This window comes from Athene noctua, chromosome 35 (assembly GCF_965140245.1).
Source record: "Athene noctua chromosome 35, bAthNoc1.hap1.1, whole genome shotgun sequence".
In the NCBI taxonomy this organism is placed as follows: domain Eukaryota; kingdom Metazoa; phylum Chordata; class Aves; order Strigiformes; family Strigidae; genus Athene; species Athene noctua.
Window position 1 is genome coordinate 1,242,313 of NC_134071.1, and position 11,668 is coordinate 1,253,980.

At 68.0% G+C, this 11,668-nt stretch overlaps 3 protein-coding genes across 3 annotated transcripts; 1 reads left to right on the forward strand and 2 right to left on the reverse strand.

The window, feature by feature from the left end:
* Positions 1–114: 114 nt before the first annotated feature.
* BLOC1S3 (biogenesis of lysosomal organelles complex 1 subunit 3) lies at positions 115–2,429 on the reverse strand. The gene is made up of 2 exons (XM_074930735.1): positions 2,325–2,429; positions 115–1,621 (listed from the first exon to the last, which is right to left on the reverse strand). Exon 2 carries the CDS (start codon positions 1,616–1,618, stop codon positions 1,115–1,117), a length of 504 nt encoding a protein of 167 aa, XP_074786836.1. The 5' UTR covers positions 1,619–1,621; positions 2,325–2,429; the 3' UTR covers positions 115–1,114.
* Positions 2,430–2,879: 450 nt separating this feature from the next.
* LOC141972729 (galectin-5-like) lies at positions 2,880–5,843 on the reverse strand. Its single transcript, XM_074930681.1, has 7 exons — positions 5,836–5,843; positions 5,558–5,759; positions 5,328–5,438; positions 4,310–4,339; positions 4,136–4,227; positions 3,848–4,016; positions 2,880–3,023 (listed from the first exon to the last, which is right to left on the reverse strand). Exons 1-7 carry the CDS (start codon positions 5,841–5,843, stop codon positions 2,880–2,882), a joined length of 756 nt encoding a protein of 251 aa, XP_074786782.1.
* A 2,067-nt stretch (positions 5,844–7,910) lies between these two features.
* NKPD1 (NTPase KAP family P-loop domain containing 1) lies at positions 7,911–11,434 on the forward strand. Its single transcript, XM_074930683.1, has 4 exons — positions 7,911–7,934; positions 8,843–8,987; positions 9,361–9,492; positions 9,801–11,434. The coding sequence occupies exons 1-4, from the start codon at positions 7,911–7,913 to the stop codon at positions 11,432–11,434; spliced, it is 1,935 nt and encodes a 644-aa protein (XP_074786784.1).
* Positions 11,435–11,668: the final 234 nt, after the last annotated feature.

Below are 11,668 nucleotides of genomic sequence, written 5' to 3' on the forward strand. Positions count from 1 at the left end.
GCTACTAGTTTTGTGCCATGGGCCACCCAGTTCAAAGGTCACAATCACCCCTGTGTCACCTCTACCCTGTTGGGGTGTCCCTGTGCCCCCTGCAGTGACACCGCTGTCCCCACAGCGCTAGCCAAGCTCCTGGCTGTGGCTGTGCCACCCTCACGGCTTTTATTCAGCTCCATGTCACACACCAGTGGCATTTGGGGACAACGGTGGCCAGAACTGGCCTAGGGCTGCAGTTCGGTGACGGTGACACCAGTGACAATGTCACCCAAGCACACAGGTTCCCGGGGGGGTGTCTGGTGCCACCGTGGCCGCACCGGCACCGACGTCACCACGGCACAGAGGGCTTTGGGGACGGCCATGGCTCGGTGACAACCACACCCACAGTGGTGATCAACCCCTGTGGGGGCCAGGGAGCCCGCGGTGCCAGGAGGCCACCGGTGATGAGGACAGTGGCCATGGTGCCAGATCCTGGTGCCACCACCGGAGGACAGTTGGCCACGGCGCCCAGTCCTGGTGCCCAGGATGGTGGCCACAGTGCCAGGTCGTGGTGATGAGGATGGTGGCCACAGTGCACAATCCCAGTGGCGTCGCCAGCACAAGGACAGTGGCCACGGTGCCAGATCTGGCCCTGAGGACGGGGGTTGCGGTGCCCAATGCCAGTGACAAGGACGGTAGCCACAGTGCCAGATCCCAGTGCCAAGGGTGGTGGCCACAGTGCCCGATCCTGGTGCCGATCCTGGGGGTCACGTTGCCAGATCCCGGCCACGAGGATGGTGGCCATGGTGCCCGATCCTGGTGCCGAGCATGGGGGTCATGGTGCCAGATCCCGGCTACGAGGACGGTGGCCACGGTGCCCGATCCTGGTGCCAAGCACAGGGGTCACAGTGCCAGATCCCGGCCACGAGGACGGTGGCCACGGTGCCCAATCCTGGGGGTCATGGTGCCAGATCCCGGCCATGAGGACGGTGGGCACGGTGCCCGATCCCAGTGCCAAAGACAGTGGCCACGGTACCCAAGATTGCAGCTGCAATGCCAAATTCCGGCGACGAAGAAGGTGGCCACGGCGCCCGATCCCGGTGCCAAGGACAGTGGCCACGGCGCCGGGTCCCGGTGCGGGTCAGAGCGCCGGCAGCTGCCCGCGGATGTCTGGCAGGAGGCGGCAGGCAGTGACGATGTCGACGGTGGCGGCCACGGCCCGCAGGTCGCGCCGCGCCAGGCGCAGGCAGTGGGCGGCGGCGGCGGCGGCCGCTTGCGCCCGGCCCAGGGCCCCCCCCAGCCCCCCCAGGTGCCGCGCGGCGCTGCCGTAGCTCTGCCGCAGGGCGCTGCCCACCGCCCCCCGCAGCCGCCCCGACCCCTCCTGCAGTCGCTGCTGCAGCAGCGAGGGGCCCCCCCGGCCGCCCCCCCAAACCTCCGCCGGCTCCTCTGTCAGCGCCAGGGGCGGCGGCGGCCTCTGACCCCCCCCCTCCTCCTCCTCCTCCTCATCTTCAGTCTCGGAGGCTTCACCCGGCACCTTCAGCCCAGCCCCGCGGGCCCCCCCGGACGCCCCCCCCGGCAGCTCCGGCTCCGAGTCGCTCTCAGACGCTTCTCCCGGCACCACCCTGGGGGGGCGCGGGGCGGCCATGGCCTGGGGGGGGGCATGAGGGGGTCAGCACTCCCAAAGTGGCCCCAACCTGGGCGGGCGGGGGGGCGATGGGTGCTCCGGGCTTGGCCCCTGGGACTTGCAGAGTGTCTGCCCTCCCCCCTCTCCGTGCTTGAACCCCCCAAGCCCCCCGGCCCCCCCCCCCCGAAACCCACAATGACCCCTGGAGCCCCTCCAGCCCCACAGGACCCCCTCCAGCCCCACGGGGCCCCCCCAGAAACCCACAGTGACCCCTGAGGCCGCCCCAGCCCTCCCCAGTGACCCTTGAGCTCCCCCCAGCCCCCCCGGGACCCCGCCAGCCCTCCTCAGTAATCCCTGGGGCCCCCACAGCGCCTCGGGACTCCCCCCCAGCCTCACGGGGACCCCCCAGAAACCCACAGTGACCCCTGGCCCCGCCCCCAGCCCCACGGGACCCCCCCTAGCCCCCTACAGTGACTCCTGGGGCCCCCCCGGGAACCCCCCAGCCCCCTACAGTGACTCCTGGGGCCCCCCCAGGCCCCCGGGAACCCCCCCAGCCCCCTACAGTGACCTCTGGTGCCCCCCCACCCCCGCAGGGACCCCCCCCAGCCCTCCCCAGTGACCCCTGGGAACCCCCCCAGCCCCACAGGGGACTCCCCAGACCTTCACGGGGACCCCCAACCCCTGAGGCCTTGCCCTCCACACCCCGTCCCCGCCAAAAATCTCCCACCTCATGCCCGGCGCCGCCGCAGGTCACATGACGCGCGGCCGCGTCACGTGCAGCGGCGCGGCCGCCACCCGGAAGTGCCCGCACTCGGCATGGCGGGCCGGGCGCTGCCAGCGCTCTGCGCATGCGCGGGGTGGCAGCGGGGAGGGCGTTGTGCTCCGCCCCCTGGCGGCGGGAGGGGGAGCATGGCGGCGGGGGGCACTGGGAGGGACTGGGGGCACTGGGAGGGGATGGGGTTGCTGGGGGGACCGGTTGCAGCCCCGGTGTCCTCTGTCCCCAACCTCAGGGCCTCCCTCTCCTCCATCCCAGGGGGGCTCCGATGTCGTGTGTGTCCCCCCCCCCGCCCACCCCAGGGACACGGGGACACGCTGGTCGCTGGCGACTGGTTTAATGGGGACCCCCGCGGGGTCCCGCAGGCCCATGGCGGCACCTCCCAGGGACAGAGAGGGGACAGGCCTGGGGTGGCCCCTGCCCGGAGACACCCTGTCCTTGGCCCCAGCCCCACCCTCATCCCAGTCCCCGAGCCCGGTGGCCGTGGTGGGTATCCCCGGCGGCGACTCAGCACTTGACGCAGGCGAGGGTGACGTCCCCGGTCACCTCCAGCTGGTCGATGGAGGTGGGCGGCAGGCGGTGGTGGTAGTCACAGACATGGCGCCCGTTCACCCACAGGGCAAAGGCCTGGATCTGCGGCCGGATCTCCAGCTGCGCGGCCCCAGTGTCACCACGGGGGTCAGGGACACGCACCCCCTGGCCCTGGGGTCACTCACCCCGGGGTCAACACCCACCCTGGGGACACCCACCGCGGGGACACCCGCTCTGGGGACACCCGCCCCGGGGACACCCACCCCAGGGACACCCGCCCTGGGGACACACGCCTCGGGGACACCCACCCCAGGGACACCCACCCCAGGGACACTCGCCCCAGGGACACCCGCCCCGGGGACACCCACCCCAATCCAGGCTACAACCAGGAGCAGGAGCTGCGTTGGGACCAGGATTGGGACTGGAACTGGTTTAGGACTTTAGGGATTGAGCCCAAAACCAGGATCAGGACCACAACCAGGATGGGTCTCAGGATCAGCTCTGGGATCAGGACCAGGATTGGGACCAGGACTGGGACTGGGACCACTACCAGTGGACTGGGCCCAGCATGAGCTCTGGGATCAGGACGAGCACCTGGGTGGTGGCCACGACAAGGACCAGCACTGGGACAGGGGCGGGGACCAGCACCAGGATTAGGCCCATGTCCCAGACTAGGACTAGGACGGGGATTAGTATCAGTCAGGACCAGAACTGGGATCAGGATCTGGACTGAGATCAGGACCAAGATGGTGACCATGTCCAGGACCAGAACCTGGACTAGGACTGGGACTGGGATCACAACCAGGCCCAAAACCAGGACCGTGCTCATGTCCAGGAACAGAATCAGGACCAGGACTAGGACTGGGACCAGGACTGGGATCACAACGAGGCCACACCCAGGCCCAGGCCCAGGCCCAGGCTCTGGCCTGGCGCCAGCGGCTCACCTGGAAGGGCTGCCCGCGCTGGAAGGGCATGGCGCCCGCCGTGTGCCGCTCCTCGGGGCCCCAGCACCCGCAGCGCCGGGTGTTGCACACCAGCACGGACTCACGCAGGCGGGGGTTGACGTGCAGCACCACGTCCCCCAAGCTGCTGCTCCACAGGTTGGCGTGGAACCTGCAACGGGGGGCACCCATCCAGCACCCACCACTGGGCACCCAGCCCTGGAGCACCCAGCCCTGGGCTCCCAGGCACCCCAAATCCTGCAGCACCTTTACCCCACTCAGCACCCTGACCTGTCAGCGTTGGGGTGGACGGTGCCCACGATGGTGATGGTCTGGATGAGGCCCGAGGGCCCCTTGCTCAGCGCCACGTGGAGGGGGATGCTCTGCGGGGACACCCGTCAGTCCCCGGGGGCCCCCCCCATCCCCGCCAACACTCACCGCCACCCACCCTCACCCTGCGCTCACCGGGTTGCTGATGGTCACCGGTGTGTAGAGCTGCGGGAGGAGGAGAGTGGGTGCTGGGGGAGGGTCACCCATGGGTGCCCCCAGCTGAGCCCGCTGGGTGCTGAGCACCACGGGATTGGCGGGAGAGACCGTGGGTGCTCCCGTGGTTCTGTGCACCCACACACCCACCCACCAACCCTCTGTGCCCCCCCGCCCCCCAGCACCCATGGGCTGGCCCCAGGGTCCCCCAGCACCCCCACACCTGGGGGGGGATGACACTCCCACCCTTGGGTGCCCCAGCACCCTGGCCCCCACCCCAAAACTCACAGGGGTCACCGGGGGGGGGGGCACCGGCACCATGACTCCTGCACCTGCCTGCTGGGGGGCAGAGGGACATGGGGCATTGGGACGGGGCCACCACCCTGCATGTCCCCTGACCCCGCCGTGGATGTCCCCAAGCCCCCTTGATGTCCCCAACCCCCATGGATGTCCCCAACCCCCTCAGATGTCTCCATGGAGGTCTCTGTCCCCCCCACAGATGTCCCCAACTCCTTGGGTCCCCAACCCCTTGGGTCCCCAATTCTCTGGATGTCCCCAACACCCTCAGATGTCTCCATGGAGGTCTCTGTCCCCCCCAGATGTCCCCAACCCCTGGATGTCCCCAACTCCTGGATGTCCCCAATCTTTTGGATGTCCCCAACACCCTCAGACGTCTCCATGGAGGTCTCTGTCCCCCCCACAGATGTCCCCAACCCCTTGGGTCCCCAACCCCTTGGGTCCCAATCCTCTGGATGTCCCCATCCCCCTCAGATGTCTCTATGGAGGTCTCTGTCTCCCCCCCAGATGTCCCCAACCCCTGGATGTCCCCAACCCCTGGATGTCCCCAATCTCTTGGATGTCCCCAACACCCTCAGACATCTCCATGGAGGTCTCTGTGCCCCCCCCCAGATGTCCCCAACCCCTGGATGTCCCCATCCGCCCCCCCCTTGGAGGGCCCTGCTGGGGGGCAGCACCCCGGGGTGGGGCTGGGGGTGCTCACGGTGAAGGTGACACTGGTGAGGGTGACGTCTCCAGTGACATCGAGGGCCTGGACGCTGGCGAGGGGCAGGCGGTGCAGGAATTCCAGCGCATGCTGCCCGTTCACTGCCACCTGCGGGGATGGCGCGGTGACCCGCCTGGGGGTCAGAGCACCCAAAGGCGGGCACCGGGGGCCTGGGCACCCACTGCCAGGGGTGGGGGGCACCTGCGTCTGGGGGGGGGGTGTCCCACCTGGTAGCCGCACTCCTGGGCGTTGATGAGGATCTCGAGGGCCCCCCCGGGGTGGAGGCCGCAGGGCGGGGGGGTGCAGAACTCCTCGTCCCCCCACAGCCCCCCCAGCACCGCGTTGCAGCCCAGGGTGACCCCCGGGTTGAAACGGGCATTCAGGTGGAGGGCGATTTCGCCCCCCGCGCAGCGCAGGGCCACCGTGAACCTGCCCAGAGGCACCCGTGGGTGGGGGGCACCCAGACACCCGTCCCCAGCCCATGACTGGGGACCCCCTGCCCCACCTCCCCATTTCCATGGGGTTGGGGGGCACCTTCCAACCCCCTCCCCGGCCTGGAGACCCTCCAGCCCCCCTCTTCTCCCCCCCTCAACTTGGGGACCCCTCCAGACCCCCAACCCTCCCTCCCTGCCCCCAGTTACCCCCCCCCCCCGTACTCTCCCCCCGCCTGCTGCCACCGAACCTTTGCCCTTCCCCATGGCGCCCGGCCAGTTCTGGGGTGTGGCTGCTGGGACAGGGTACTGGGGGGGTTACTGGGGGGTGTACCCACCTCTTTGCCTTGGGCTGGATCCGCCCCTGGATTATCACCATCTTCCCCTTGCTCAGCCCCCCGAAGATGTACCCCAGGAAGGGGACGCGCTGGATGGGGACAGGGACGGGGTGGGGTCACACTGGGACACAGTGGCCCCGGGGGGGGACACACCGAGGCCAGAGGTCACTGCTGCCCCCCGCCATGCACCCCCCTGGGCCCCCAGCACCATACAGCACCCCCCACTCTATATAGACCCACCAGCCTCCCCCAGCCCCACAGGGTCCCCCCTCCCCATAGGGTCCCCCTCAACCCTGTAGGGTCCCTGCCAGCCCCATGGGGCTCCCCCCTCCCCATGGGATCCCCCCCCAGCCCCGTAGGGCGCTCCGAGCCCCATACAACCCCCCAGGCCCTATAGACCTCCACTCACAGGGTTGATGATGGGGGGCTGCAGGTCCATGGAGGCCGGGGGTCCCCGGGGTGTTGGGGGGTGCTGGGTGGTAGGTCCCTGGGTGCTGCTGCTCCCACGGGCGGGTGTGGTCCCTCCCCGGTGACCTCTGTCCTCCCCCACTCGCACTTTCGCTTCTCCACGGTGGCACCTGCGCAGAGGGTGGCACCATCACCCTTGTCCCCGTGTCCTTCTGGGGACCCACCAGCCACCCGGGGCGGGGCGGGGGGGGGGCACCCCCGCCAGGACCCGCCATCCTCGTGGTGCCCCCATGCCCGGTGTCCCCGGTGTCCCTGGGCGGGGGGAATGTGTGTTCTCGGGGGTGCTGGGACACCCAGGGCGACACTGGCCAACCCCTCCCGGTGACACATGTGGCTGCTTGGCCAAGGCCACCATGAGGAAATGCCACCGCTGCCACCCGCCCCCGTGCAGGATCCGGCCCGGCCTGTTACAGCCCCATGTCCCCCTGTCCCCTGTGTCCCCTTGTCCCTGTGTCCCCATATCTCCCATGTCCCCCTGTCCCCGGTGTCCCCCTTGTCCCCACATCCCCCATGTCCCCCTGTCCCCTGTGTCCCCTTGTCCCCATGTCCCCCTGTCCCTGGTGTCCCCCATGTCCCATGTCCCCACATCCCCCATGTCCCATGTCATCTCCATCCCCTGTGTCCCCCTTGCACCCTCCTTGTCCCCGTGTCCCTCCCCGTCCTCACTCCAGCTCCCATGCCACCCCCTCCGGGCCATGTCCCCTGGATGGATCCAGTCCCCCATTAACCCTTCCTGGTCGGTGGGGCCAGACCTGATTTTGGGGTAGAAAACCCCACTTTTGGTGGCATGGTGGGTGGCCAACCAGTGTCACCAGCGCTGGTGGCCGGGGAGTGTCAGTGGTGCTGGTGGCCGGCAGATGCCATCTGTGCCCGGGCCCGCAGGTTCCTCTGGCAGGAGCCACAGGAAGCGGCGATGTCACGGTGATGTCACGGCGGTGACAGTGTGGCCGTGCCGTGGGCAGCCACTGTTCCTGCGCCCCCTGACAGGGGGTCCCCGTCTCCTCCATGACCCCCCACGTCCCCTCCACCCCTCATGTCCCTGCACCCCCAAGGTTCATCCTGTCCCCTGCAGCCCTGATATCCGTGCCCCTTGTCCCCTCCCCTGTCCCCACAGCCTCACACCCCCGATCTCCCCATCCCAACCCACACCTGCCGTGGGGCTGGATCCAAGCGGGCGTTGCTGGGCCCTGACTCAGGAGAAGTTCCCGCCGGCGCAGCCGGAATTTCTGCCCAATCCACACCCAATCGCTTCCTCCCGCCGCGCAGTGGCGGGGCCGGATCCTGACCCCGTATAAAGCCGGTGCTGAGCCGGCCGGGCCCGATGTGGCTGGAGGCAGGCGGGGATGGAGCCAGCGGCGCTGCCCGGGGTAGGACGGGGACGGGGACGGGGACGGGCAGGACAAGGCCCCTGGGGGGGTGGCCCTGGGGCGGCTTGTGGGGGGTGGTGCTGGGGGTGGAGAGAGCACAGGCACCCAGCCACCAGTGTCCCCAGTACAGGCTGGGCTAGGGTCACCAGTGTCCCCAGTATAGGGTGTTCCATGGTCACTGGTGTCCCCTGTATCAGCTGTCCCATGGTCACCAGTGTCCCCAGTATAGTGTGGCCCATGGACACTGGTGTTCCCTGTATCAGCTGTCCCACAGTCACCAGTGTCCCCAGTATAGGGTGTCCCATGGTCACTGGTGTCCCCTGTGTCAGCTGTCCCATGGTCACCAGTGTCCCCAGTATAGGGTGTCCCATGGACACTGGTGTCCCCTGTATCAGCTGTCCCACGGTCACCAGTGTCCCCAGTCCTGGCTGACCCTGTGCCCCTCATCCAGGCTCTTTGCAGAGTCTCCCTGGTTCAGAATGTCCCAGAGCCACCAGTGCTCCCAGTCCAGGTTGTCTCATGCTTCCCAGTGTCCCCACTCATGCTCCCCAGTGTCCCCAGGACCAGCTGCAGCCTGGTCCCAGTAACCAGCAGGCCAGTTTGTCCTGTTAGTCCCCATCACCCCATCCCAGTCTGGCCCAGTCTGTCCTCGCACCCTCATCACCCAGGGCACCCCCCCCAACCGACAGTGGCACCTGGGGAGGGGACATGGGGTCCCCGAGGCCCTCAGGGATGAGGACAGGGTCACCGAGGTCAAGAGCAACATTTTGGTGCCAACCGCCCCCAAACCCACACCAAAACCATGAGGTGGCTCTGGCCCCCCCAGTGTCCCTGTGTCCCCACGTCCCCCTCTCCCCGGGCTGTCCCCAGGGTGTGCAGCTGGTGCCATCTGTTCCCCCCCCTGGCAGGGTGCCTGCTCACCGGAGTGTGGGGGGTCCCCCACGGCCCCCCCGGGGTGCTGTGAGGAGCGGTTGGCCTGCCTGGGCCCGGGGGGTGATGCCTGCGCCACCCACGATGGCACCTTCGTGGAGGCAGAGCCCGTGGAGCACCGAGGTACAGGGGGGGTGGGGGCACCGTGGGGACGGGGGCACCAGGGGTGGCTGCGCCCTCCCGTCCTGTTTGGCCTTCTCGTCCCATCCTGTCCCATCCCATCGCCGTCCCATGCCATCCCATTCCCATCCCATCCCAATCCCATCCCATCCCATCCCATCCCATCCCATCCCATCCCAGCTGGGCCAACTGTGCTTCCCCCCCCCCGATCTGGGCTCTTCCCCACCCTGATCCCCCTCCCCAGGATTTGGGCTCCCCGTTGCTGCCGCACCCACATCCCCATATGTGTGTGTGTGTGTGTGTGGGCGCTCCCCAGCGTCTGCAGAGGTTGAGGGGGGACACAGGGTGACCCCGACTGTCCCCTCCCGGTCCCCAGAGGCACTGACGGAGGATGACATCTACTGCCGCTGCCTCTCCAGGACGCTGTGCCACACAGCCACCCCCGTCACCGTCGGCTTCTACGCGCCCTGTGGCCACCGCCTCTACTCCCTGCTGGACAAGGTCACTGGTGGGTGCCACGGGGCCACCACACGTCACCCCGCCGAGTCCCCCCAGCCAGCCCCAGCCGGGTGCTGGGGGTCCCCATGGCACCGGCCTCCCCCCTCTTTGCGCTCTGGATTTGGGGTCCCTCGTGCAGCAGCGTCTGTCCCGCTCCCCTCTCCTCACCCCTGGATTTGGGGTCCCTGCTGCTTGTCCTGCCACCCTGTTTTCGTCTACAGCTTTGGGGTCCCCCCTTGCACCAGTACCCATCCCGTCCCATCCCACCCCAGCCCATTTCTCCCCCCAATTCGGGGTCCCCCTTCCCCTGCCATCCAGGCTTTATGCGGGAGGAGATGGCGCGGCGGGAGGAGGCCGAGCTGCGCCGGAGCCACCAGAAACCGCGGAGCCCCGAGGGCTGGGGGCTGCTCCTGGCCCTCTGGTACTTGGCCTTCTACAAGCCCATCATCACCGAGGGCCATCTGAGGAGGAAGAACATCGAGTTCATCTTCATCCGCTTCAGCGCCTGGCAGTACGCCGGCTGCGACAAGCTCTGGGCCGGTTTGGTCACCACCCTCTGTGACAACATCCGCCACCATTTTGGGGCTCTGCCCCTCAGCGTCTACCATGTGATGGGCACCCGGCCCCGCTTCGCCTCCGGCTTCAGCCAGAAGGAGTGGGTGCTCAAGACGGGCACCTGCCTCAAGCTCTGGGGGCTACTCTTCATCCTGGGCGCCGGACTCAGCATCCTACTGGTGGCCCTCTTGGTGCCTGGCATCAAGGACCACCACGCTTTGAAGGTGGTGGGGAGCGCCGTCACCTCCCTCTCCGGTTCCGGTTTGGTGCTCGGAGCTGTCTCTGTCTTGAAGAACCTGTTGGTAAGTGAGAAGCAGAAGATCGAGCGCTTGACCAACAGCGAGAAGTTCACCAGCCAGCTGGGCTTCATGAGCAAGGTGCGCAGAGAGGTGGAGGTGCTGGTCGACTACTTGGCCTTCATGGAGATCTTTGAACGCCGACGGCTCCGCGTGGTGCTGGAGATCACCAGCCTGGACATCTGCTACCCAGAGAAGGTGGCCGGCGTCCTCAATGCCATGAACACCTTGCTCTCTGACACCAACACCCCCTTCATCTTCATCCTGGCCGTTGACCCCAGCGTCATCGTCCCCTGCCTGGAGCAAACCGGTTGTATGAAGGGTCTTGCCGACAACGGTTACCTCTACCTCAACCGGACGGTGACACTGCCCTTCTCCATCCCGCAGATGGGCGCGCGCTCCCGCCTCCAGTGCCTGGAAGCCGCTGTCCAAACGCGGGAGGACCTCATGTACCGCATCATCACCAGCAACGTGGAACGCCGCCGAGCCAAATGCCAGCATGTCCCGGCTGCTCCCACCGGGCGGGAGGCAGACGCTGAAGCCGTCCGTTGCATCCACGAAGCTTTCCGCTGCCTCCACGACGGTGCCGACCCTCTGGCCCGTTACCTCCCCACCGACGGCACCCACGTCCGCCGCATCGTCAACACCATCCCCATCACCCTCCGGCTCCTCCTGCACCGCACCGGCACCCCCGGCACCCCCTCGCCCCGTGCCGCGGCGGCCTGGGTGGTGTTGGCTGACCAGTGGCCGTGCCGGCTGAGCTGGGTGCTGCAGTGCTTGGAGGACGCTTGGCAGAGCCACCCGGTGCCGGACTTGGGGGGACGATCCCTGTGGAGCATTTTCCAGGAGAACTTGGGGGAGCTGAGCGCCCTGCGGCAGCCCCTGCACAACGTCCTCAGCCTGGATGGGGACCCCGAACTCTTCCAAACTTTTCTGGCTTGTGATTTCCCCTTCACCGCCCGCGACGCCCGTGCCTTCCTCGGCGTCACCGTCAACCTGGACCACTCCATCCGACACAAGATGGGGCTCCTGCGCGGCCTCGACCGCCTGCAGAAAGCCATCGCCGTGTCCCGCAGCGTCCAGTGTCCCCCCACAGAGTGACGGGGACCTTGGGGTTCCCCCAGAACCAGCTCGGTGTGTTAGTGACACCGGGGTGTCCCTGTGGCCCGTGCCCTGACCCGTTCGGGGACAGGGACAATTCCTGTCCTCCCCCATCTCTAAAAAGGGGGTGAAAATGCCCATAGGGGATGGAACTGGGGTAACTGGAGGAGACTAGGGGAGCCCTCAGATGACCCAGAGGGTTCCAGGGGTTCACTGACTCCAACCCCCCCATCT